The 27,686-nt window shown below is 46.2% G+C and overlaps 1 protein-coding gene across 6 annotated transcripts in view; it reads left to right on the top strand.

Moving 5' to 3' along the window:
- Positions 1-24,594, top strand: part of arhgap32b (Rho GTPase activating protein 32b) — a 69,147-nt gene extending 44,553 nt beyond the window's left edge. For 5 of the 6 annotated variants that reach the window (XM_061740653.1, XM_061740652.1, XM_061740654.1 and 2 more), the window contains 8 exons: positions 1,923-2,030; positions 2,564-2,706; positions 10,484-10,685; positions 13,375-13,523; positions 14,772-14,846; positions 14,927-15,532; positions 19,192-19,904; positions 21,493-24,594. In XM_061740653.1, the coding sequence (XP_061596637.1) occupies positions 1,923-2,030; positions 2,564-2,706; positions 10,484-10,685; positions 13,375-13,523; positions 14,772-14,846; positions 14,927-15,532; positions 19,192-19,904; positions 21,493-23,739 (4,243 nt within the window). In that variant the 3' untranslated portion in view covers positions 23,740-24,594. The remainder of the gene's footprint in view (positions 1-1,922; positions 2,031-2,563; positions 2,707-10,483; positions 10,686-13,374; positions 13,524-14,771; positions 14,847-14,926; positions 15,533-19,191; positions 19,905-21,492) is intronic. The other variant, XM_061740651.1, reaches the window with a different exon arrangement.
- Positions 24,595-27,686: the final 3,092 nt, after the last annotated feature.

Below are 27,686 nucleotides of genomic sequence, written 5' to 3'. Positions count from 1 at the left end.
GTTTGTGTCTCTGTTTCATGTATTTCTGTAAGTTTGTGTCTCTTTTTACTTTATTTCTGTAAGTTTGTGTCTCTTTTTCATGTATTTCTGTAAGTTTGTGTTTCTTTTTACTTTATTTCTGTAAGTTTGTGTTTCTTTTTCATGTATTTCTGTAAGTTTGTGTCTCTTTTTCATGTATTTCTGTAAGTTTGTGTCTCTTTTTACTTTATTTCTGTAAGTTTGTGTCTCTTTTTACTTTATTTCTGTAAGTTTGTGTCTCTTTTTACTTTATTTCTGTAAGTTTGTGTCTCTTTTTCATGTATTTCTGTAAGTTTGTGTTTCTTTTTCATGTATTTCTGTAAGTTTGTGTCTCTTTTTCATGTATTTCTGTAAGTTTGTGTCTCTTTTTACTTTATTTCTGTAAGTTTGTGTCTCTTTTTCATGTATTTCTGTAAGTTTGTGTTTCTTTTTACTTTATTTCTGTAAGTTTGTGTTTCTTTTTCATGTATTTCTGTAAGTTTGTGTCTCTTTTTCATGTATTTCTGTAAGTTTGTGTCTCTTTTTACTTTATTTCTGTAAGTTTGTGTCTCTTTTTACTTTATTTCTGTAAGTTTGTGTCTCTTTTTACTTTATTTCTGTAAGTTTGTGTCTCTTTTTACTTTATTTCTGTAAGTTTGTGTCTCTTTTTCATGTATTTCTGTAAGTTTGTGTTTCTTTTTCATGTATTTCTGTAAGTTTGTGTCTCTTTTTACTTTATTTCTGTAAGTTTGTGTTTCTTTTTCATGTATTTCTGTAAGTTTGTGTCTCTTTTTCATGTATTTCTGTAAGTTTGTGTCTCTTTTTACTTTATTTCTGTAAGTTTGTGTTTCTTTTTCATGTATTTCTGTAAGTTTGTTTCTCTTTTTACTTTATTTCTGTAAGTTTGTGTCTCTTTTTACTTTATTTCTGTAAGTTTGTGTCTCTTTTTACTTTATTTCTGTAAGTTTGTGTTTCTTTTTCATGTATTTCTGTAAGTTTGTGTCTCTGTTTCATGTATTTCTATAAGTTTGTGTTTCTTTTTACTTTATTTCTGTAAGTTTGTGTCTCTTTTTCATGTATTTCTGTAAGTTTGTGTTTCTTTTTCATGTATTTCTGTAAGTTTGTGTCTCTTTTTACTTTATTTCTGTAAGTTTGTGTCTCTTTTTACTTTATTTCTGTAAGTTTGTGTCTCTTTTTACTTTATTTCTGTAAGTTTGTGTCTCTTTTTACTTTATTTCTGTAAGTTTGTGTCTCTTTTTCATGTATTTCTGTAAGTTTGTGTTTCTTTTTCATGTATTTCTGTAAGTTTGTGTCTCTTTTTACTTTATTTCTGTAAGTTTGTGTCTCTTTTTCATGTATTTCTGTAAGTTTGTGTCTCTTTTTACTTTATTTCTGTAAGTTTGTGTCTCTTTTTCATGTATTTCTGTAAGTTTGTGTCTCTTTTTCATGTATTTCTGTAAGTTTGTGTCTCTTTTTCATGTATTTATATAAGTTTGTGTCTCTTTTTACTTTATTTCTGTAAGTTTGTGTCTCTTTTTCATGTATTTCTGTAAGTTTGTGTCTCTTTTTCATGTATTTCTGTAAGTTTGTGTCTCTTTTTCATGTATTTCTATAAGTTTGTGTCTCTGTTTCATGTATTTCTATAAGTTTGTGTCTCTGTTTCATGTATTTCTATAAGTTTGTGTCTCTGTTTCATGTATTTCTATAGTTTATTGTTTCATTGTGTCCTGATTTCCTCCCGAGTGAGTGTCTCCCCCTGGTGGAGGATTGTATGTTTGCACTTTGTCTTTCAATAAAAAAAAATGTTCTGGACGGCGGTCTGGAGTCAGAGGCTGCAGCGCCGCTAGCCTCTGACCTCTGACCTCTAATCTCTGACCTCTGACCTCTGACCCCGCCCCCTCTGACCTGTAACCCTCTCCCTCTAGGACCCTGGAGTTCCTGATGCGGCACCTCTCCCGCCTGGCAGCGTTCAGCTACATCACCAACATGCACAGCAAGAACCTGGCCATCGTGTGGGCCCCCAACCTGCTCAGGTGAGGCCCCGCCCCCTTTTAGAGGCTCCGCCCCCATAGTTACTGACCCCCAACCTGCTCAGGTGAGGCCCTGCCCCCCCGTTACTAACCCCCAACCTGCTCAGGTGAGGCTCCGCCCCCTGTTAGAGGCTCCGCCCCTAACGTTACTGACCCCCAACCTGCTCAGGTGAGGCCCCGCCCCCTGTTAGAGGCCCCGCCCCCCATAATTACTAACCCCCAACCTGCTCAGGTGAGACCCCGCCCCCTCGTCACTAACCCCTCCCCTCTGTCCCCCCAGGTCCAGACGGAGAGAGTGGTTACTACCTGTTACCTGTACTCTGGTTCTGCCCCCTCGTTAGTGGCTCCTCCCCCTGTTTTAGGCTCCGCCCCCTCATTAATACCTGTAACTCTGGTTCTGCAGGTCCAGACAGATTGATCGTTAATACCTGTACTCTGGTTCTGCAGGTCCAGACAGATTGATCGTTAATACCTGTTACTCTGGTTCTGCAGGTCCAGACAGATTGATCGTTAATACCTGTACTCTGGTTCTGCAGGTCCAGACAGATTGAGTCGGCCTGCTTCTCCGGTTCTGCTGCCTTCATGGAGGTTCGGATCCAGTCGGTGGTGGTGGAGTTTATTCTGAACCACGTGGAGGTTCTGTTCAGCAGCAAGCTGAGCCTGCTGATCCGGGACGGAGGTACGTGGAACCGGTACCGGTACCGGGGGGGGGGGTTCTGTTCAGCAGCAAGCTGAGCCTGCTGATCCGGGACGGAGGTACCAGAACCAGAATCTCTGAGTTTTATACGATTTATGTGATTTTAAAATCAAAAGACAAGATATGCTCTTAATAACAACAAAAAATGTCACCCGTATATTCATAGAGCATTTTTACTTTACATGTTAATATAAAGTATGAACGATAAGGGCAGTAGGGTCATATTGCAGAACCCTTAATTACAGTGTATTTAATAAATACATTTCAAAAGTAATACCTTTGTGCCTCACTGAGGCCCTTAATGTGGTTGTCCACTTGATAAGTGCCGGATCCACTGTACTTGCAGAACGGACATCTATTTGTGGATTTGGGGAGGTTATCCCCATCATGGATCACTGTAATATGTCTCTATACATAAAAAAGAATAAACAAACATGATTATAAAGTCACAAAATACTGACTATGCATAGAATGTTTTTCTTGTAGTATGATTAGTCTCATTACAGTGCATACACCACCGAATGCACTCTGATATTAGTATTACGTTAGTATTACGTTAGTTTAAATATAACCAGGGTGCGATTTGCCGGTACACGTCCTACCCTCTATTCTGCTGAATTATTTTTATCCTCGGTGGGGACAACATTTATCTCCCCACCCAAAGTATGTTCATTGTAATTATTAACACAGCCAAAATACAAAGAGTCTGCATTCTGGTTGTGCTGTGATTTTAATCCAGCGCTCGCAGACAGCAGTTTCAATTTGAAAAGCAACCAGATTTTCTTGCATTTCAAAAGTCCGCCTGCCACATCGGTGCCACAACAAAAGATACAGTCATTAGCTCATCATGTGCAGCTAATTCATATAACCTAATGATACACCTACAATTATATGAACAATATTATAAAAGTCACACTTACTTCCATTATTTGTGATACCAAGACGGCAAGAATACAACAACCAAGAGGGAAATTCGTCACCGCCCCCTTCAACGCTGAACTCCGCCCACATTGAGGGTCTGCGGGCCTGCAGTCAGGGGCTACTCGTGCTAGTTACTGAAAAATAGTAACTAGTTACAGTTAGTAGTTACTTCATTAAAAAAGTAACTCAGTTAGTAACTCAGTTACTTAGACCAAAAACTAATGTTACTATGAAAAGTAACTATTGAGTTACTTTAAATAAAAACATTACTTTAAATGTTCCCATTAATCCCCTCAAGCCTTCATTTCAGCAGGTTCTGTATGGATTTACATTGTTCTAAACCAGGGGTCGGCAACCTTTTTGACATGGAGTGCCAGTGTGAAAATTTCTTGTCAATGAATGTGCCATAATCAACAGTAGGCTAAAACAAAGTTACATTACGGTATGACACAAAATACAAAAACATTTCCAACACACCTGGAATTATATTCTATACAGGCCACATGCAAGCATATTTTACAGGCATCAGAACAGCTTGTCCTAAAAAAAGAGGAAAATTCTTGATGCGGACGAGTGAGGGCGCAACGCGCCCGAACCCTCTAGGGAGGTCCGGGGGCATGCCCCCCCGGAAAATTTTGAAAAATAGACTCAAAATGGTGCATTCTGGTGGTCTCAAAGCTCCATAATCACATCTTTTATCAATGCAAGAATACACACAAAAAATCTGAATTTTTGCAAAGAATGATGCATTTTGATAACATAATAACACGTTCATCATCATGACTAATGCTTCATGCATGAATAAATCTTGAAATCAAGATAATCATATCTTAAACTTCTACAATGGCCAGAATCCCCCTTTCACACCTAAATTAATTGACAAAATGACAAAAGACAAGCAGCTCCTTGTCTTTCAGAACTGTGGTGTGGAACTCCGAACAGATCTGCTCAAAGTTCAGTGCGAGGATCTCCACTGAACTATTTGTTATAATTTTGATTATTTAATTCTTTATTGATTTCATAAAATATTCACATTTTTTGAGATTTTTTATTTGGGGTTTTCATAAGCTGTGGGCCATAATCATTAAAATTATAACAAATAAAGGCTTGAAATATCTCACTTTGCATGTAGTGGGAAATAATATATTTGTTTCACCTTTAGTTGAATTTACTGAAACTAATTAAGTTTAGCAATATATTCTTATTTTCCGACCTTCACTTGTATATTATGACCAATAAATAAGAGCATAATATATGTCCCGTATCACACCACATCAAGCTCAGGGGATGTTTCAGGTATGAGGAACTGTGCAACAGATGCCTGGTTCCTCTGGGATGTTATATTACGTTTATGGAGGTTCCTGCAGCATGCTGCCTGACACACCTCAGAGAGACCTGTTTCCTCTTTAGGACGAGGTGGGGTGTCTGGAGCCTCTGGAGACATCTTGACTTGACTTTTTTTTTGTTTAAAGTCGCGCGTGTCGGTGCAGTGAGCAGCAGTGAGAGGTAAAGGCTGATTTATGGTTCTGCGTCAGACCAACGCAGAATTACGCCGTACATTGCGGGTCGCCGCGTACTCTACGGCGGAGGCTCTGCGTCGATTTAACGCGGAACCATAAATGAGGCTTAACTAGTCAACGGAGCGCAAAGGGGTTCCGTATTGGTTCAATACGGAACGCAACTTTTAATTCCCAATTACGTAACAATTCCGTATTTCAAGGGGCGGGTGGCAAGCCCACACTCATCTCTGCACAGCCTACCTGCAACACAGCAGTGCTGCTGCTTTTTTGTCCCGCTGCAAAACTGGATTTTAAACTGAGCTGCCGGCTCCTCTTCATTTCTGCTGCTGCCGCGTCCTGGCTCTGTCTGTGAAGGCTGATTTATGGTACTGCGTTAAATCGACGTTTTTTTTCCCCACTTACAGGACCTTTTCTCTCCCTCCCGATGTTCCGGGACCTATATGATAATAGGATAGTATTTCTTTCTGCCACTTTATTGAGGTTTTTGTGCTGAAATGAGGAGGAATCATAGAGATAACTTCTCATTTCAACTAACTGGACCAGCCGTTCCTCATCATGACTGTTTCCTACAGCGCTTTCCCCCGGCTTTCAATGCGAGCGGCAGGATGAAAATAGAAGAACATTTAAATATCACAATATCAAGCTTGTTTTCTGTTTAGAAACTACAAACGTAGGAAAATTACAAGTAATCCCCCATCTTTTACTTGTCTTTTTACTCTTTATTTTAGGAGTTTCTTTCATGAGCGCACGGGCGGGTAGTGCGGTGAATAAAGGCTGATTTAGTGTGCCAATGATTATGCCGCCGCGTGCCAATCATGGCACGCGTGCCTGAGGTTGCCGACCCCTGTTCTAAACAGTCTCACCGCTTCTTCACTTCCTGTGTCAATAACGTTGGTTGCTTAGCAACAAGCTGAGAACGACCAATGAGCTTCAGCAGCAGCTCAAGAACGACCTTTGATGAATCGTTCATTACAGTCTCAGATATAATCCATGGTGTCGGTTTATAAGAATCTTTTTGCCCAGATGAAAAAACAGCGACAAAACGACCCATAACTATTTTCTTCTCTGGTAAAAACACACCTGCACCGCAGCTTTAGGAGAAAAAGACGCTACAGAGTCGGGATGCAGCAGCATCAGAAGAGCAGTGGAATACGTGCTGATCTCCGCAATTTGAAGCCTTTTTAATTGTAAAAAGAATTTCACTTACCACAGGTTCTTTTTGGAACGTAACCGCTGCTAAAAAAGAGTTTTATGTTAGTTTTATGTTGGATATTCCACAGACGTTCGCTCTGGGGGCATTTCTGTCCAATATCCAACGAATATCCAACGTAAAACTAACTTCACCGCGGCCTCGCCATGACCGTCATGTTTTTGAAAGCACACACACACACACACACACACACACACACACACACACACACACACACACACACACACACACACACACACACACACACACACACACACATCCACACTACGTTTCCTCCGGTCTTCGCGTGCGGGGGAAAAAGCTTCACTGTATCCAGAAATAACGGAGTAACGCACCTTTGGTAACGGTAACTGCATTACTGAATTTAAAAAGTAATGCGTTAGAGTATTAGTTACCGCAAAACTAACGACGTTACTGTAACGCGTTACTAAATAACGCGTTAGTCCCAACACTGGTCGTGACATATTGCTCAAATATTAATATTTAATTAATATTATATATATATTAAACTCTCCGACTCACGTACAGCGACGCAGGTTTGATTCCAGTCGCGGCATATTTTGTCTGTCTTTCACTGCACCATCAAATAAAGTGTTGTGGCAAAAATTGTTGTTCGTTCAATAAAGGTGTTCAAAAATGAATGTCAGGACACACTCAGCTGTCTTTCTGGAGTTTTAATGAAAAGAGAAAAACATTCATGAATGGAGTCACACAGTCCAACTGAGCAGACGAACAGTATGTCCTGAGTGAGCTGAAGATGTTTAGAGACACGCTATCTTATAGTGGACAGGCTGGGAACAACTAGACCAGGGGTCGGCAACCCGCGGCTCTAGAGCCGCATGTGGCTCTTTAGCGCCGCCCTAGTGGCTCCTGGAGCTTTTTCAAAATGTTTGACCTTTTTTTTCCTTTTTTTTCTTCTTTTTTCCTTTCCTTTTTAATCTCGACATTTTGATTTTTTGCTCGATATTGTACTTCAACATAAATCTCGTCATTTCGACTTTTTTCTCGAAATTTTGACTTTTTTCTCAACATTTCGACATTTTTCTCGAAGTGAATAACGAAAAAAATCTTCCTGCAGTTATAACTAATATAGATACATGCAGCATGTGTTGCCTTCTTAAGACTGATTTATGGTTCCGCGTTACACCAACGCAGAGCGTCGATTTAACGCAGACCATAATTCAGGTTTTATACAAGACTTTTCATTTTTTGCGGCTCCAGACATATTTGTTTTTTGTGTTTTTGGGCCAATATGGCTCTAAAACATTTTGGGTTGCTGACCGCTGAACTAGACAAAATATCGCCCATGGCAACCGTGCTAGTCTCTGTGTCAAAGGAGCATGACCTAGCCAAGGAATGTTCACTTGAAAACAGGATTTGTGTAAAAGCAAAAAACATTGTTATACCAAAATTTCCCATTACAAAAGTCACAAGAGCCTCCTGACACCAGCCGGTGGACACCCCTGCATGTTCCCTGTACATGCACGAAAATCGCTACACACCTGTATCATGTCACAACTTAAAGAAAAGTCTCTTGGCGCCATGGCCCAAACCCAACAGGAAGTCGGCCATTTTGAATTAATCGTGTCATTTTGGCGCAATTTATGCCATTCCTTCAGCAGTTAATTCAGCCCGAACCGTAACGTGCACCCAGGTGTGTTATACATCAAAATGTGCGTCTCCATCCTGCAACTACGCGCATTACTTTTCTCAGTCAAAAGTGTTACCGTGGCGACGATAGAATTGGTGCAAATTATTGCCGCCCCTTCTTCTGATTGGTCGATATTTGATAGTTCCTATTTTCTGCCATAACTTTTGAATGGTTTGACATAAAGAGTCGAAGTTAAGAAGGACAGGTTTAAGAAAGATACTTATTTTATTCAGTTCGTTTTATCATTTTGTATTAAAGTGAATTGCTGGATAATAGTTTGTCATTGTGATTCAAAATGTCATTCAAAAATATGCATCTAATTCAAACTATTGAGTCAAATAGTTAAAAAATCGTTCCACTCACAAAAAAAGGGGCTAAAATAATCCCCCCCTCCAGGAAGGTGAAGGCGACCGATGAGGCGTCCCTCATTTATTTTTTAGGGAGTTGGCAACTCTAGCTGCAACGCTGGCCAGATTTGAGGAATGTGCAGACAAAAAGGGCGCCCCCCCCCCCCCCTTCATCTGATTGGTCCATATTTGATAGTTCCTACTTTCTGCCATAACTTTTGAATGGTTTGATATAAAGAGTCATGCTGGAGTCATCAGACTTAGTTTTGAGTCCTTGACCTTTATTGGTGAAAATTGCACGTGCGAGGGCCCATTCATCGCTGCTTGCAGCTTTAATTATTATTATTATTATTACTATAGAGAAAATACCACAGTTTTTAATGCCGATCTTGTCATTTCGTTTAGTTTTTATTCAATTCAATTCAATTTTATTTATTTTTTATTTGATTTTTATTTATATAGCGTCTAATACAACAGATGTTGTCTCTAGACGCTTTCCAAAGATCCAAAAATGTATCAGCTATGCCTTTTAGATTGGGCCGTGAAAATATTGTCAGACATTAAACCGCCCCCAGCTCCCTCCTCCCTGGCTAACGTTGCTAACGGCTCCACCCTCCCAGGTCTAACGGTGTCTCCCCCCCAGGTCCCTCCTCCCTGGCTAACGTTGCTAACGGCTCCACCCCCCCAGGTCTAACGGTGTCTCCCCCCCAGGTCCCCCCTCCCTGGCTAACGTTGCTAACGGCTCCACCCTCCCAGGTCTAACGGTGTCTCCCCCCCAGGTCCCTCCTCCCTGGCTAACGTTGCTAACAGCTCCAGCGCCCCCAGGTCTAACGGTGTCTCCCCCCCAGGTCCCCCCTCCCTGGCTAACGTTGCTAACGGCTCCACCGCCCCCAGGTCTAACGGTGTCTCCCCCCCAGATCCCTCCTCCCTGGCTAACGTTGCTAACGGCTCCACCGCCCCCAGGTCTAACGGTGTCTCCCCCCCAGGTCCCTCCTCCCTGACTAACGTTGCTAACGGCTCCACCCCCCCCAGGTCTAACGGTGTCTCCCCCCCAGGTCCCTCCTCCCTGACTAACGTTGCTAACGGCTCCACCCCCCCCAGGTCTAACGGTGTCTCCCCCCCAGGTCCCTCCTCCCTGGCTAACGTTGCTAACGGCTCCACCGCCCCCAGGTCTAACGGTGTCTCCCCCCCAGGTCCCTCCTCCCTGGCTAACGTTGCTAACGGCTCCACCCCCCCCAGGTCTAACGGTGTCTCCCCCCCAGGTCCCTCCTCCCTGACTAACGTTGCTAACGGCTCCACCCCCCCCAGGTCTAACGGTGTCTCCCCCCCAGGTCCCCCCTCCCTGGCTAACGTTGCTAACGGGTCCACCCCCCCCAGGTCTAACGGTGTCTCCCCCCCAGGTCCCTCCTCCCTGACTAACGTTGCTAACGGCTCCACCCCCCCCAGGTCTAACGGTGTCTCCCCCCCAGGTCCCTCCTCCCTGGCTAACGTTGCTAACGGCTCCACCCCCCCCAGGACTAACGGTGTCTCCCCCCCAGGTCCCTCCTCCCTGGCTAACGTTGCTAACGGCTCCACCGCCCCCAGGTCTAACGGTGTCTCCCCCCCAGGTCCCTCCTCCCTGGCTAACGTTGCTAACGGCTCCACCCCCCCCAGGTCTAACGGTGTCTCCCCCCCAGGTCCCTCCTCCCTGACTAACGTTGCTAACGGCTCCACCCCCCCAGGTCTAACGGTGTCTCCCCCCCAGGTCCCCCCTCCCTGGCTAACGTTGCTAACGGGTCCACCCCCCCCAGGTCTAACGGTGTCTCCCCCCCAGGTCCCCCCTCCCTGGCTAACGTTGCTAACGGGTCCACCCCCCCCAGGTCTAACGGCTCCACCCCCCCAGGTCTAACGGTGTCTCCCCCCCAGGTCTCTCCTCCCTGGCTAACGTTGCTATCGGCTCCACCCCCCCAGGTCTAACGGTGTCTCCCCCCCAGGTCTCTCCTCCCTGGCTAACGTTGCTAACGGCTCCACCCCCCCCAGGTCTAATGGTGTCTCCCCCCCAGGTCCCTCCTCCCTGGCTAACGTTGCTAACGGCTCCACCCCCCCAGGTCTAACGGTGTCTCCCCCCCAGGTCCCCCCTCCCTGGCCCGGCCCAAGTCCCTGCTGGTCTCCACCCCCACCACGCGGCTGCTGAGCCTGGAGGAGGCCCAGGCCCGGACCCAGGCCCAGATCAACTCCCCCGTCACCGACGACAGCAAGTACATCGAGGTGGGGGAGGGGCCGGCGGCGCTGCAGGGCAAGTTCCACACGGTGATCCAGTTCCCGGCCGAGAGGTGGGTACTCTTCATCCTCCTCACCCTCACTCTTCATCCTCATCCTCACACTGTATCCTGGATTGTTCCAGGTGAGGGAAAGCAGGCACAACCTAAGGGGCTATGGCATTTTTGAGCCAAGAACAAAAAAAATGTCAAGGTGTATCAGTGTGGAAGATGAAACTATGGAACCGCCTGGATGAGGAACTAAAAAAAAGTAGCTCAATTTACAAATTAAAAAAAATTATAAATCTAAAATAATAGATAAATATAGAACACTAATATAAATTATCTTCATATTAAACTGTCTAAATTATGCAACTTTCCTCCTGCAGCTATCCTCAATCGTGAATGACCACATTTATTTTCTTCTCTTCTTTGTTCATTTTCTTTGTTTTGTTCGTTTGTTTCGTTTTCTTCTTATTAGTGTCTTTCTGTTTCTGAAGTTTGTCTTTGGTGAAAAAAAGAGGCAAAATAAGCCATGAGGCTTCAGCCTAAACCTTTTTGGTCAAAAAAAAAAAAGGAAATGTGTGTATGCAGGGCTCCAGACTGCGACCAAATGCTCGCATTTTGCGACCAAAATTTGAGTATGTGCGACTGAATTTGATGTCCACTCGCACACGTGCGACCAGTAAATTTGCCAGTGTTACACCAACGCCGTAGGCTCTGCGTTGGTGTAACGCGGAACCATAAATCAGCCGTTAGACTATCCAATTAAATCATGTTGGACATTAAACTGACGCTGTTGTAAACCAATAAATCTAGCCAGAGCCTTGGCATCAGCCAATCAGAAACAGAGGAGGGCGGGTTCGCCCCCGTCTCTCAGGGAAGACGACTTGTCAGAGACTGGGGGACCAGTAGTCACGTCATTTAATTCACATATGTGCGTGGTGTGAAACTATCAAACAATGAACACGGCGTCAAAGAGCAGCGGTAGCGTTAACAAAGCGCTGGTTTTTAAAACTCGAACTAAATTAAGTTTTCTTTTAAAAAAATGCTGAAAAAAGGGTCGCTAAGAGCCGGGGACACTGCGCTTCTTTCCCCCGCCCGCCCCCGCTGCCCTCATGAAGAAAACAAACATGTGGAAGCGGCCGCCTGAGAAACCAGCGCAGAAAATACAGAACCACAGTTTACTCCGTACAGACAGCGGGCTGAGCAGCACTGTTAATGCTGGAAATTAATTGCTGTTTGAGTCTGTGTTTATGCTGCCTTATGCGTTAATGTCCGCTCACACAGACAACCAGCTGCGTTAAGAAACAGACCCCGCTCTCGCGCTCCACGTGAGGAGAGCGCGTCGTACTGTAATACATAATTATGATTATTACACCTACAGACGTCGCTGTTAAAGTACATGATCTTTTTTCGCATGTATCTTTTCGTGTCCAGTCAACTGTGTGCGGGCAAAACTTGCAGATCATTGAATCGCCAGGCACGTTACACACATACAAGGACACACTCATACACACCCCCACCCGTGCAAAACCAGTGTTCAGTGTTTTGGATATTTCAGCTTAAATTTCAAAATGTTATATAAGTTCAATGAAGTTCATAGCTTGTTTGGTTTCTTCTGTTATTGGACACAGTTTGTCATGAAAAATCCCTGATGCTTCATGGCAAGCTGTGTGTGTGGTGACAGAATAAATTAGACAAGCTAAAATTATTTGTTTACTGCATGAGCTGTTGATATTTCCTTCTTTTTTGCACTTTAAATGGATATTGAAAGACCCATTTGAGTTATTTATTTTTTAGTTATTTCACAATAATTATTGTGAAATTATTATTTCACTAGTTATTTTACAGTCGTATAATTCAGGCAACAGCTCAAAAAACATTTTTAATAACACTAACCCACATTAATATCGGATCGGATTGAATCAAATGGTGATGAAAAACAGAAAACAGAAGGGCTAATACAGCATTTAACTTTTTTACTTGAAACCTTTGGGAAACGACCGCACGGCAAAAAAGGGTCCATTCTTAAAGTGTGGTGCAGCCCATAGATGGAGGGGGAATATGAACTGGCCTGAAAAAAATGTTTCAGTCAAAAATATTTTTTTTGCTTTAATCCCTGAATTCATTAATCTATTATGAAATACGTATTACTAATACACTGAAATGTAGTAGAAATGTAAAAATTTGGTTAGCGTGTCGATAAACGATGTGCGCTCCTAAAATTTCTGATTGTGCCCCTAAAAATTTTCAGTTAGGGGCTACTGTGCTCCTAGTGAAAAAAGTTAGTCTGGAGCCCTGGTATGTATATATATATACATATATATATATATATATATATATATATATATATATATATATATATATATATATATATATATATATATATGTATATATATATATATATGTATATATATATATATATATATATATATATATATATACATATATATATATATATATATATATATATATATATATATATATATATATATATATATATATATATATATATATATATATATATATGTATATATATATATATATGTATATATATATATATATATATATATATATATATATATATATATATGTGTGTGTGTGTATACTGTACATATACAGTGTGTATATGCAAACGTATGTAAATGACCAAAACAAAATAAACTAAACTAAGAAACTCTTCATCCTCCTCCTCACCCTCATCCTCCTCTTCATCCTCCTCATCCTCCTCTTCCTCCCCCCCGTGCCCCCGTGTCTCCAGGAAACGGGCTCCCATCAAGTCCAGGAAGTCCCCGGTCGGTAGCTGGCGTTCCTTCTTCAACCTGGGGATCAAGTCCTCGTCCGTCTCCAAGAGGAAGCTGCAGCGGAACCCGAGTGAGCCCAGCGAGCTGAAGGCGCTGGCGCTTCCTGGTTAGTCAATTCAAATCAATTCAATTTTATTTATATAGCGTCTAATACAACAAAAGTTGTCTCTAGATGCTTTCCAGAGACCCAGCAGAGATCCAGAACATAAACCCCCGAGCAGTTATTACATAAACAATGGCAGGTAAAAACTCCCCTAGTGGGAGAAAAACCTTAATCCAAACAGTGGCAAGAAAAACTCCCCTTTAGGAGGAAGAAACCTGGACCAGGACCTGGATCATAAGGGGGGACCCTCCTGCCGAGGGCCAGACTGGGGGGTCAGGGACGTCAGCAGCACAGCAGGCAGGTGGAAGCAGCAACGGGATGACCAGGGGTGGGGACCGCAGGCCAGCACGCAGCTCCCGAAGCTCCGGCCCAATCAGCAAGTCCCAGGTTGGGGTGCAGGGTCAGGGAAAGGTTGAGAAGGGGCAGGGCCAGGGAGAGGAGTCTTGACGGACAAACCTCTCCCCCGCCTGACCGGGCCGTTACCCTGACCGGGCCGTTACCCTGACCGGGCCGTACCCTGACCGGGCCGTCACCCTGACCGGACCGTCACCCTGACCGGACCGTTACCCTGACCGGGCCGTCACCCTGACCGGGCCGTTACCCTGACCGGACCGTTACCCTGACCGGGCCGTTACCCTGACCGGGCCGTTACCCTGACCCTCTCACTCCCACACTGCAGGATCCGGTGTTGTGCATTCAGAGATGCTCTTCACCACCGGAGAGGATGCTGCACCATGTACAAAAGAGAAAAAAGAGAAGAGAAGGGGGGGCCAGCACAAGAAACTACAGGACTCTAACACACTAGAGTTTACACTACCTAGAGATTTACCAACACCAGCTAGAGGTTTACTAAACACTAACTATAGGCTTTACTAAACAGAAAGGTTTTAAGTTTAGTTTTAAAGGTGGAGGTGGTGTCAGCCCCCTTAACCCAGATTGGAAGTTGGTTCCATAGTAATGGTGCCTGATAGCAGAACGCCCGCCCTCCAAATCTACATTTAGATACTCTAGGAACTACGAGTAAACCTGCACTCTGAGAACGGAGAGCTCTGCCAGGAACATAAGGCACTATCAGGTCTTGCAAATAATGCGGAGCTAAGCCGTTTTGGGCTTTATACGCAAGTAATAAAATTTTTAATTGGATCCTGAATTTTACGGGTAGCCAATGGAGCGACGCTAACACTGGAGAGACGTGGTCTCTCGTAGTACTAACTCCTACCCTAGTCCTAACTGATCTGGTTCCTGTTCCAGGGGGTCGAGGCGATACGGCGACGCTGCGGTCGGCCAAGAGCGAGGAGTCGCTGAGCTCCCTGCACAACGTGGAAGGTAAAACTCCGGCCCGCCGCTGCCGTGGTGACGGATCGGTGACTGCCACCTGTGTCCTAACGCACCTGTGTCTTGTTCAGGTGAGTCCCGGCTGTTCCGTCCGCGGCGGCCGCGCAGCAGCAGCGACGCCCTGTCTGCGTCCTTCAACGGGGATCTGCTGGACGGCCTGGAGGCCCTGAAGGCCCCCCCGGGGGGGGCCGAGGGGGACGACGGGGACGGGCCCCTCTGCATCCCCGCCCTCATCTCGCCCCCCCGCCCCGGGGCCGGCGAGGACGTGGACCTGAGCCCCCCCGACGTCGGCATGGCGTCCCTGGACTTCGACCCCATGTCCTTCCAGTGCAGCAGCGTCGGCCCCGACGCCCCTTTGGAGGGGGGGGCGGCCGAGTCCCCGCGGGGGCTGGAGGAGTCCCCGGGGACTCCCCCGGCCCCCCCGGGGACTCCGCCCCCCCCGGCGAAGGCCGGTGGCCTGAAACGGGGCGGTTCCTACGCCGATAAACCCACGCAGGCCGTCCCCCCCATCAAGAGTGGGGGGGCCCCTGATGAGGAGACGGCCGACAGGGCCGCCCCGGGGGGGCCGGGGCGGCCCTCCACCCCCAAGGACCCGCCGGCCCTGGTGGACGAGCCGTCGCCGACGGAGACACTGCACTCCAAGATGGCCGCCGTCGACGGCCCCCACGACCCCCCAGGTAGGAGGCAGGAGTATCAGGGTTTGTCTCTCGTTGTGAAAAGTGCAGTTACATGGGAAGTTTAATTCCTCTTTAATTCAAAATTAAACTTAAATCCGATTTAAAATGAGTAAAAATGACCATCCAAGTGATCGCTGCGGCTTCATGGCGCTCGAAACCCGGAGACTGCGTTGGGGGGGCCTGATAAGAGGAGGGGGGCGGGAAGGCGTTGAGTTAAGGGAGGTGGTTATCAGTAAGTGTGTGTAGCGTAAGTCGTGAACTTCACTCAGAGCTGCTCTCAGCCAATGTCCTTGATGTTATCAGACGGCTCGGTCAGTTCTGATCCAGGTCCACAGATGTTCCTGAAAGAGGAGGGTTAGTGGGGGCAGAGTCACCTTGTTTACATTCCACCAGGGAGATTGTGACTGGAGCAGTTGGCCAGGCTGCTCTGTCAAGGTCAGATTATAGAATCAACAATTATATTGCAAAGAACAGACTCAATAATTTTCCGTCTGCCTTCAGTCTCTGGTTCCTCAATGGCGACTCCAATCAGACCAATTTGTGATCAATTCCCGCCAAGCCGAGCTTCCAACTTCTCCAAGGTCTTATCCATCTTGCCAATGAGCTCAAAGACGCCGCCAGCCTGCGATTCTGTTCAAGAATCACATCCAGCTTACGGCTTTGCTCCCACAGCGTTAAAGTCTGAGTGTTGATCACCTTGCTTGATCCTTCAGCCACGTCCGGCAGCTCTGAAAGAGCCAGAACGGCTGTCGACGACTTACGCGTTTGTCGGTACACCAGGAATCCCCCTCCTCCGATCAAGAGAAATCCTGCTATCATAAATCCAATTATGAAGCATCTTCAACGTCCTCGACAGACAGAATCTCCAAACACAACGGTTTCCAATGTTTCCAGGAATCCATTGTGTATTCAGCAAAAAACATCCCGTCGGAGCAGGAGGGCTCCCTTACCCCCTGACTTCTGGTTGCAACAATTTGGTCAATTGTGCTGAGAGACCAGTTAATCAATTCCATGATTGTAGAGTTTGGGAGGAGTGAAAAGGAGAGACTCTGAAGACGAGACAGGACAAAAGCAGTAGCAGGGCAGATTACCTTCTATTATTATCTATTACAGTTTAATACCATTTATTAGTCTATTACCCCCTGCAGCACCTTAACCCCCCCTCCCTCTATAACTGTGTTTTTTTTTTTTTTTTACATTTATTTATGAAGAATTTTGTTCATATAACAGACAATACAGAACAAGACAACAAGGCACATAATAATAAAAAACAAAAAAAAACAGATCTGTAATGAAGAGTGATAAGTGTAGAATCCAGTTGTTTGTGACACAGTATACAGTCTGTAGGATTACATTGACTAATTACATTGTTTAAAGGAAGAAAGCAGAATGAAATCAATGAAATTATTAAATAAAATAAATTAATCATTACTTTATTAAATCAAATTAGATTAAATCAAAGGAGAAAAAAAAGAGAAAAGAAAAAAAAACTCAGCCTCAATCCATCTTATCACGCTTCCATCCGTCAACTTCTATATTATTATTCTGAAGGAAGTTATAGAATGTGGTCCAAATTTCCAAAAACTTGTCAAGTCTGTTCTTTATTGTGTAGCTTCTCCTCTCCAAAGCTAAGCAAAAAGTAATTCCCTTCAACCACTGGGATGTGGCACAGGGTGTATCTGATTTCCACGAGCAAGCTATACAACGTTTGGCTTCTAGAAAACAAATATTCAGAAGAGATCTAATTTTTTTGGAGGTAGTGAAGTCCTCTGGATAGAGATTTAGTAGACACATTTTAGGACTGAGTGGTATCTCTTCACCTGTGATTCGGCTAGCAAGGTCCAAAACTTTCCTCCAAAAAGAAAGTATCTGTGGACAATCCCACATACAGTGAAATAAGGTACTTTTAGGTCCTAGCATTTGAAGCAGGTATCAGGTATGTTTGAATTAAAGTGGTGTAGCTTAGCTGGTGTTATGTATAGAGGGCTTAGCCATTTGTATTGCAGCAGTTTGGTGTTTGTGTTTATGGATTGAGTCTGACTAGAGAACATGCTTTGGACCATTCCTCCTCTGTTAAATTTCCCTGCAAGTCTATTCTCCATGCTTTAAACAAGTTTTGTGATAACTCTTTAGACTTGCTTACAAAAAGCTTATAAAATAAGGAAACCTGCCCTCTAGAATGTAAAAACCTCAAAGAGTAGTCCTCTAATGTGGATAGGGGAGGAAGATTCAAATTATTACTCTGTTTGGAAAGGATAAAGCTTCTAAGTTGAAGATATTTAAAAAAATGTTTTGCAGGAATCCCATATTTCGATTTGAGCTCCTCAAATGACATGAGAATCGTGTTTTCATTATAGAGGTCAGCTATCTTGGCTATACCCTGGGAAGCCCAGATTTTAAAACCTAGATCTGCTCTACCAGGCTGGAATTCGTTATTACCAAAAATTGGAGAAAATTGAGACAGTTTAGTTGTTTCTCCCAGATATGCAAGAGCATTATAACAGATTAGTACTGTATTTCTGAGGAAAGGATTTTCAGTATGTTTGAGTAGTTCTTGTTTGTTGGCAGAATATACATATAAGTTTAAAAGGAATGTTAATTGAATGTGCTTCTATTGAAACCCAGGCCGGGGGGTGGTTTCTCTCAAAATAAAATATTCCTGCCCTGATTTGAGCAGCCCAGTAGTACCACTCAAGATTTGGTAATTGTAAACCACCTCTCTCATATGGCAAGTACATTAGCGAGAGCTTAAGCCTGGGGCGCTTATTGTTCCAAACAAAGTTAGAAAAAAGCTTTCTAAGTGAATTAAAGAGTGAGGATGGAGGAGCGAGTGGGATAGATTGGAACAGATACATAAATTTAGGTAAAATTGACATCTTCAATACATTTATTCGCCCAATCATTGAAATGGGCAAATGATTCCATCTATTTATAAGTTGGGTGATCTTATCTGTTAAAGTATTGTAGTTATTAGGAACAATTTTGTCGTTACTGGGAGCAACATTAACACCCAGGTATGTAAAACCATTGTGTGAAACCGTGAAAGGAGTACGAATTGGAGGGTTTAGTCGATCCTTTTCATCCATGAATAATATTACAGATTTGGAGTAATTTATTTTGTATCCTGCAAAAGTGCCAAAATAGTTAGATATATTTCTAGTAAAGTTGGTAGTGTCTGTTTCAAATTAGAGCAAAACAAGATTACATCATCAGCATATAGGGCTATACGATGTTCCATGTCTCCTATCCTTATGCCGGTAAAAGCAGTATGATTTCGAATTGCCATGGCAAGTGGCTCAATAGCCAAGGTAAATAACAGAGGAGACAAAGGACAACCTTGTCTTGTGCCCCTGTACAACTTAAAAGGTGCTGAAGACAGTCCATTTGTTAAAACTACAGCTTGAGGGTTAACGTAAAGTAGTCTAATCCAACTGAGAAATTCCCCCTTTATACCAAATCTTTGTAGTACCTCGAACAGGAAGTGCCACTCCACTCTGTCAAAGGCCTTCTCGGCATCCAATGACAAGATAGCAGCGTCCGCACAGCCTGACTTTTCAAACACAATGTTAAGCACTCGTCGTATATTATGAAATCCCTGTCGTCCCTGAACAAAGCCATTTTGATCCTGGTGCACCATTATAACTGTGTTTTCCTCTCAGGGGCCTCGATTCCCGACCCGTGGAAGGACCTGCCCCCCCGTCCCCTCGGCGCCCCCCCCCCTCCGCCCCCCAAGAGCGCTGCCCGCATGCTGGCCCTGGTTTTGGCCGAGTCGGCCCTGCAGGCCCCCGACCCCCCCACGCCGGGGTCACCGGTGCCGTCGCAGGAGCCCGCGTCCCCCCAGGATCCGGTCCGGCACCCCCAGGGCCCAGCTTGGCCCCCCCAGGACCAGAGCCGGCCCCCCCAGGTCTCAGCCTGGCCCCCCCAGGACCAGAGCCGGCCCCCCCAGGACCAGGGCCGGCCCCCCCAGGACCCGGGCCGGGCCCCCCAGGACCAGGGCCCAGCCTGGCCCCCCCAGGACCAGGGCCCAGCCTGGCCCCCCCAGGACCAGGGCCCAGCCTTGGCCCCCCAGGGGGGGCCCCTGGTACCCCAACACCCCGCCACATCGGTCCCCGAGGCCCCCGGCTCCGTCACCAGGCCCCCGGACGCTGAAGCTCCGCCCCTGGCGGCCCCCCCCCCACCAACCAGCCCTCCCCGGACCCGTGTCCCACTTCCTGTTTCTACCAACCCGACGCCGTCAACCAGGACCGGTCCAGACCAGCAGCCCCCCCTCTCTGGACGGGTTCCTGCCCCCCCCAGCCCTTCAGGTGCTTCGGCCCCCCCGTCTGGTCACGGACGCAACGACGGGGAAGTCTCATTCCAGCCTGCTCCCGAGGTAAACGATGTCCAGCCTTTTACCGTCTATGTCTATTACCCTCTATTACTGTCTATTACATACTATACTATACTATACAAAGCAGAGAAAGGGTGACATTGGGGGGGGGGCGGCATCATCACACTTTGTATAAATGTATATTATGTCATCCTCTAATTTTATTGTATATCTTATTGTATTGTATTTATATTATTTTTTTAAAAAGCCTCCTGTGGACAAGTGTTGCAAATTAGCATGTATGCTAAAACACTCAAACAGTGCATTTGGTTTGTCCTATGTTATTGTGATGTCCATACCAAATAAAGAAATATAATAATAAAATACACAGTGAAAAAAACACCTCAGCACAGAAAGCAACATGACAAATTTAACATCATCATCACAAGACAAGGCGTTGAGTTGAGGGAGGTGGTTATCAGTAAGTGTGTGTAGCGGTAAGTCCGTGAACTTCGCTCAGAGCTGCTCCTCAGCCAATGTCCTTGATGTTATCAGACGGCTCGGTCAGTTCTGAAACAGGTCCACAGATGTTCGTGAGAGGGGAGGGTTAGTGGGGGCAGAGTCACCTTGTTTACATTCCACCAGGGAGATTGTGACCAGAGCGATCTGCAAAAAACCGCTCTGTCAAGGTCAGATTATAGAATCAACAATTATATTGAAAACAGGCAGACTCAGTAATTTTCCTTCTGCCTTCAGTCTCTGGTTCATCAATGGCGACTCCAATCAGACCAATTTGTGATCAATTCCCGCCAAGCCGAGCTTCCAACTTCTCCAAGGTCTTCTCCATCTTGCCAATGAGCTCAAAGACGCCGCCAGCCTGCGATTCTGTTCAAGAATCACATCCAGCTTACGGCTTTGCTCCCCCAGCGTTAAAGTCTGAGTGTTGATCACCTTGCTTGATCCTTCAGCCACGTCCGGCAGCTCTGAAAGAGCCAGAACAGCTGTCGACGACTTACGCGTTTGTCGGTAGACCAGGAATCCCCCTCCTCCGATCAAGAGAAATCCTGCTATCATAAATCCAATTATGAAGCATCTTCAACGTCCTCGACAGACAGAATCACCAAACACAACGGTTTCCAATGTTTCCAGGAATCCATTGTGTATCCAGCAAAAAATGTCCCATCAGGGCAGGAGGGCTCCCTTACCCCCTGACTTCTCGTCGCAAAAATTTGGTCAATTGTGCTGAGAGACCGGTTAATCAATTCCATGATTGTAGAGTTTGGGAGGAGTGAAAAGAAGAGACTCTGAAGACGAGACAGGACAAAAGCAGCAGCAGGACAGATAGATGAGGGAGAGGAGCAGAAAAGCGATCGCCGAGAGCCGGAAGAAGAAACCAACTCCTAACCCTAACCAGATCTTAACAACTACCCTAGTCCTCACTCCTAGGTGTGCTCTTCAAGGCCTTGCAGTGTGTCCATGAAACCCTGACCCGCTTAGGTCTCGGCAACCACAGATCCAGTTAGACCTTGGCTTGGTTCCCAGAGGAACTAACCCTGCACTCACGTCCGTTGGGCCCGTTGACCCCCGACCTGGTCGCGGTCAAACGCCACAGATCTTAACTTTTCCTCTTCTTTTCTTTTTCCCCCCTCAGGTGAGACCAGAGACTCCCGCTGCTCCTCCGGTCGTCCTAAAACCGCCAGATCCCCCGCCGGCGGCCCAGAAACCCAAGCAGCAGGCGGTGTCTCCGACCCGCCAGCAGCAGAACCAGAACCAGCAGCAGCACCAGAACCAGAACCACCTCCCGGCACATCCTCCCTCCCTGCTGCCCTCGCAGCCCCAGAACCGAACCCCCGTCTCCAAGGCCAGCGCCAGAGTCGCACCGACGTCCGCCGAGCCGCTGGAGAAGCCCTGGGAGGCCATCAAACCGGTCCAGCCCTGTACCGGGTCTAAACCGGTCCAGCCCTGTACCGGATCTAAACCGGTCCAGCCCTGCACCGGATCCAAACACCACGACCCGTACGGACCCGGACCGCCGACGCCCCCCATCCGGACCCTGGAGAGCAAGCTAGCGGCCGCCGTTCTCAGCCAGGCCGACGTTTCCTACCAGATTCTGGACGAACCGGGCGGCCATTTTCCTCTGTCTCCCTGTAAACCGTTAGCGCACCAGCCGGGCTACCTGTACCACGCTAACGCAGAGCTAGCCGAGCTGTACCACGCTAAAGCAGAGCTAGCCGAGCCTCAGCCGGCCTACCTGTACCACGCTAAAGCAGAGCTAGCCGAGCCTCAGCCGGCCTACCTGTACCACGCTAAAGCAGAGCTAGCCGAGCCTCAGCTAGCGGCGTGCTACCACCAGAGGCCGATTCCCGTCGGCCCCCAGTCCTTCCCGCACCACTACCGACCCGACAACGTCTCGACTCACGCCTACGTGTGCAAGTCCGAGCCTCAGCTACCGTACCGCGCTAACCGCTACAGCACCTTGGGCCCCAGGAGCTACCATCACTCCGTTAAGCTAGCAGGAAACCCCCAGGGCGTGTACGTATCCGCCGGGCCGGGGCGCTACGACCGGATCCACGGCTGCCCGACCATCCGCCGGGTTCACTCGCTCCACGTCCCGCCAACGATCCGCTCGACGCCGGTCCAGCGGACCGAGGTTCCCCCCGACGACGAGCTCTTCTTCTACCACCGGCCGGCGTATCCGTGCTACCAGCAGCAGCCGCCGCCGCCGGCCGCGCAGGGCACCGACTACCACGTCACGCAGCTGCAGCCGTACTTCGAGAACGGCCGGGTCCAGTACCGCTACAGCCCGTACTCGGGTTCCGGCCCGGAGGAGGCCGACGCCTTCGCCACGATCCGGGTCCGACACTTCCAGTCCTGCGGCGGCCGAGACGCCACCACCGCCGCCGGAGCCGGGCGGCCCGGCGGGAAGGCGACCGGCTACCACTACCTCGCCCGCTCCGTCCTGCCGCCCGGGAAGGAGCACAGCTTCGTCAGCAGGGACATGCCGCCGGGTCGCCGGGGCAACGCCGCCGCTAACGCCGCCGCGGCTACGGGGTCGTACCTCACCTGGGACCCCAAGGAGGCCGAGCGGCTCCGGATGCACTCGCTCCGCCGGGAGAGCCGCACGCGGCTGAAGGTCAAAGGTCACATCCTCTCGCAGTACGACAACGTGGGCCCGTTCCCGCCGCTATCGGGCTACGAGACGCTGCACCTGCGGAGCAAATCCGACCCCGGCAAAGCTCTGCTGCTAGCGGGACACGACAGCAGACACGCCGACCCCGACGTCCTTGCGTTCACCGACCCCGACACGCTGCTCTACGGCGGCAAGGCCGACTCCCTCTCCAGGAAGTGCCCGTCGTCACACTCGGTTCCCGCCGGCCTGAGCCGCGGCGGCGGCTGCTACCAGCCGGACGGCTGCCGGCACGACGCCGGAGACGGCAGCAGATCCAAACACCGGCAGGACTTCCAGAGGAACCTGCAGCCGCGCTACGACGGTCCGGACTCAGACGACCCGCCGGGCCGCTGCAAACCGGAGCGGTCGCAGAGTGTCCGGGAGGAAAACCGCTACGGCCAGAGCCAGCCGGACCCGGACCGGGACTACGCCTACCAGAAACCCGGCACCAAACCGGTTCAGTCCCACTACGATAACCTGGACGATTACCACCCTGGACCTCAGGCCCCGGTGCCCCTGGTACCCCAGCAGCACCAGCTGCCCCAGGGGGCCCTGGTACCCCTGGTACCCCCGGTTCCTGGACAGAAACAGGGAGGCCCCGGCTCGTACCCGGCCCCGGTACCAGCTAGCCTCAGCAGCAGAGCTTACTCCACGGCCCTCGGCCAGGGCGCCTTCATCCAGACTGAGCTGGGCCTGCAGAGACTGGAGGCCCCGGTTCACACCGAGTGAAGGATTAGGGGGGGTTAGCTTAGCCTAGCTTAGCGGTGGTGGAACAGCCTCTGGTGGTTAGCTTAGCCTAGCTTAGCTGCGGTGGAACAGACTGAGGGGGGTTGGCTTAGCTTTTAGCTTAGCAGTGGTGGAACAGACTGAGGGGGGTTGGCTTAGCTTTTAGCTTAGCAGTGGTGGAACAGACTGAGGGGGGTTAGCTTAGCCTAGCTTAGCCGCGCTGGAACAGCCTCTGCAGGGTTAGCTTAACCTAGCTTAGCCTAGCCTAGCTTTGCTGGAACAGCCTCTGCAGGGTTGGCTTAGCCTAGCCTAGCTTACAGCCTCTGCAGGGTTAGCCTAGCTTAGCCTAGCCTAGCTTACAGCCTCTGCAGGGTTAGCCTAGCCTAGTTTACAGCGCCTGCACGGTTAGCCTAGCCTAGTCTAGCTTACAGCCTCAGCAGGGTTAGCCTAGCCTAGCCTAGCTTACAACCTCTGCAGGGTTAGCCTAGCCTAGCCTAGCTTACAGCCTCGGCAGGGTTAGCCTAGCCTAGCTTAGCTGTAACAGCCTCTGGGGGTTAGCCTAGCCTAGCCTAGCTAGGCTGGAACAGCCTCTGGGGGTTAGCCTAGCCTAGCCTAGCTTACAGCCTCTGCAGGACAGGGACTGTTAAATCCTCCATATTTTTTGCTCGTCTGTATTTTTCATGAATTGTAAAGAATATTGTAAAAACTTGATACAGGAAGTGATGAATGTACCCGAGTCCTCTGATTGGTCGAGAGAGCAGCCAATCGGGTGTTTGGTGAGAAAGACAGGAGGTTCTTTAACAGGAGCCGCAGAAATGCTAACTATATATGTAAACAGATAATTACTAGTTAAAGACTTTGGGGTTAATGATGGGGGGGTTTAGGGGGGGTTTTAACGATGGGGGATTAATGGGGGGGGGTTTTAACGATGGGGGGTTAATGGTCGTGGACATCAGGTGGGACTCAGTTTTGCATTTCAGAAATGCATGCACTCCAGCAGAACTAACTCCATGTCCTTCATCCTTTTGTTCCTGTTGAATGTTACAGCACAAGTTAGTCTATTTTTGAGGAATGATGGGAGTTTCGGTCGACGGAGGTTCTGGTGTCTTAACTTTGTGATGGAATGTTTTGGTTCTCGTCTTTGTTTCAGGGACCAAAGACTCAGTTCTGCACCTTCGGGCTGAAGGACCGAAGCTGTGCGACTATTGTAGCTTCCAAAGTGTGAAAGTTTCTTTTCTTTTTAAATGTGACGGTACTTTCAGAGCCGGAGATAAAACTCCAGCAGACGGTGAAGCGTCTGAATCTGATGAGCCTTAATTCTGTTCCGGAGATATTTGTTCACCGTCGTCATGTTGTTCTTTAGGTCAACAGGTCGTTTAATTCACCAAGGTTATTTTAGATTTGTACCATTTCAACTGGATTATATTTATAACCGTGAGGAGGGATTTCTTTTTCTTTTTCTGTTTAAAAGATGACCTGGGACCACTTTCCTTTTTCTCCAAGTTATAAATGACTATATATACATTTGTCTTCTATTGTACAACGAGCACTTCTGGGCCAGCGGAGGAGATGAATTTTAAATCCAGGGTGAACTCTTTAATTGTTGGATCCTAAATGCTTGCGGGTTTTTCTCCTCTTGCCTTATTATCTGAATTTCGTTGCAGAGCCGTCGAGTCAAGACGACGTGTACTTGAATGTGAAACACTTGTCTCAAACTAGAGGTGTCTAAAGTCAGATATAAGATCAATAAAACTGTTTAGAATAACTACAATCTCTGGGTTTTCAATTCAGTAATACCTTAGTAATTCATTCCCAAAGGGAAGAAGTAGAAACAGCTGAGTGTGTTGTTTCTGATGCACGTCAGGAATATTTCTTATTTCTAGTTAAAATTTTTAGTAAAAAAAAAACAAGAGTCATCACCAGAAAAATAACTTATTTGACAATTTTCACCTGGTTTTAAGTAAATTTTGACTTGAAATAAGTAGAAAAATCTGCCAGTGGAACAAGATTTATCTTCTTATTACAAGCAAAAAAATCTAATTCCACTGGCAGATTTTTCTACTTATTTTAAGTGAAAATCTACTTGAAACAGGTGAAAATTGTTGTTTTTTTCCAGTGATGAGTCTTGTTTTAAGTTTAATGAGATTTTTTTGACTAAAAATGAGACATTTTAACTAGAAATAAGACAAATATTATTTTAAGATTTAGAGTTTTTGCAGCTCGTATATCAGACGCTATAAAACTCTATGAACATAAAACTATGAAGGAGTTTCCGTCGCTGCTTCAGCGATTTTGGGATCAAAGTTCTCCAAGTTTGACTTCCATCTCTATGACTGTGATGACATCCCAAACTCTTACTTTGAAGAAATAAAGTCATTAAATTTCAACACTTGCTCTGTTAAGACTTGTTTTTCTTATTGGGATAATCGTGGCCTGGTGGGAATTCCTTAAAGAAGCTAAAGTCTCACTTTTTCCATGTGACCGCACGCCCATATGGAACAACCCAGACATCCTGAAAAATGATAAAAAGATGGTAAACCTTGCTCAATGGAGAGATCAAGGAATACGGTATTTACATCACGTAATCATAGAAGGACAGTTTGTACCTTTTTATACACTCACTGTTCAATATGGAATTAGCAGTAACACATTTTTAGAAAACCAACATCTTAAGGCCATAATAAATAAAAAATATGAACTTAACCAATTGGACCTACAACTTCCCACCAGGATAATATAATTATTGAACCTAAGCACTTTAAAGTTGTTATCAAAACTTTACAGGTTAGTGTTTAAATTAGATAATTCAATCTCTCTTCCAAGTGGGAGGCGGATCTCTCTCTTAATACCGACCAGTTTTCTTGGTCACAAATATGTTAAAATACTTTCACTATGACTAAGAAACCCAAACTTACAACTTATACAGTACAAAGTTCTTCATAGAATACATTATGCAGGACAAAGGATGTTTCAGATGGGCTTTGTCACCTCTAATATCTGTTCACAGTGCACAGAGAACACCCCAGATAATTATATGCATGCTTTATGGTTCTGTACACCGGTACAGAGGTTCTGGAAGGAGATTTGTGAGGATTTATTTATTTATTGCCCTCTAGTGGACACATGAATTATCGTTTTTAAATGCATTTATTTGCCCTCTAGTGGACACATAAATTACTGCATTTAAAAACATTTATTTGCCCTCTAGTGGACACATAAATTAACGTTTTTAAATGCATTTATTTGCCCTCTAGTGGACACATAAATTAACGTTTTTAAATGCATTTATTTGCCCTCTAGTGGACACATAAATTACTGCATTTAAAAACATTTATTTGCCCTCTAGTGGACACATAAATTAACGTTTTTAAATGCATTTATTTGCCCTCTAGTGGACACATAAATTACTGCATTTAAAAACATTTATTTGCCCTCTAGTGGACACATAAATTACTGCATTTAAAAACATTTATTTACCCTCTAGTGGACACATAAATTACTGCATTTAAATGCATTTTTGCCCTCTAGTGGACACATAAATTACTGCATTTAAAAACATTTATTTGCCCTCTAGTGGACATATAAGTTACTGCATTTAAATGCATTTAAAAGTGCATTTAAAAACATTTATTTGCCCTCTAGTGGACACAAATTAACTTTTTAAATGCATCTATTTCCCCTTTAGTGGACATATAAGTTACTGCATTTAAATGCATTCATTTGCCCTCTAGTGGACACATAAATTACTGCATTTAAATGCATTTTTTTGCCCTCTAGTGGACATATTAGTTACTGCATTTGCATGCATTTATTTGCCCTCTGGTGGACATATAAATTACTGCATTTAAATGCATTTATTTGCACCCTAGTGGACATATAAATTACTGCATTTAAATGCATTTATTTGCCCTCTAGTGGACACCTAAGTGACTGCATTTATATACATTTAT

Source organism: Cololabis saira, chromosome 14 (genome assembly GCF_033807715.1).
Source record: "Cololabis saira isolate AMF1-May2022 chromosome 14, fColSai1.1, whole genome shotgun sequence".
NCBI lineage: Eukaryota > Metazoa > Chordata > Actinopteri > Beloniformes > Belonidae > Cololabis > Cololabis saira.
The sequence above is the reverse complement of the archived record's forward strand: the minus strand, read 5'-3'. Positions and strand labels throughout refer to the sequence as shown.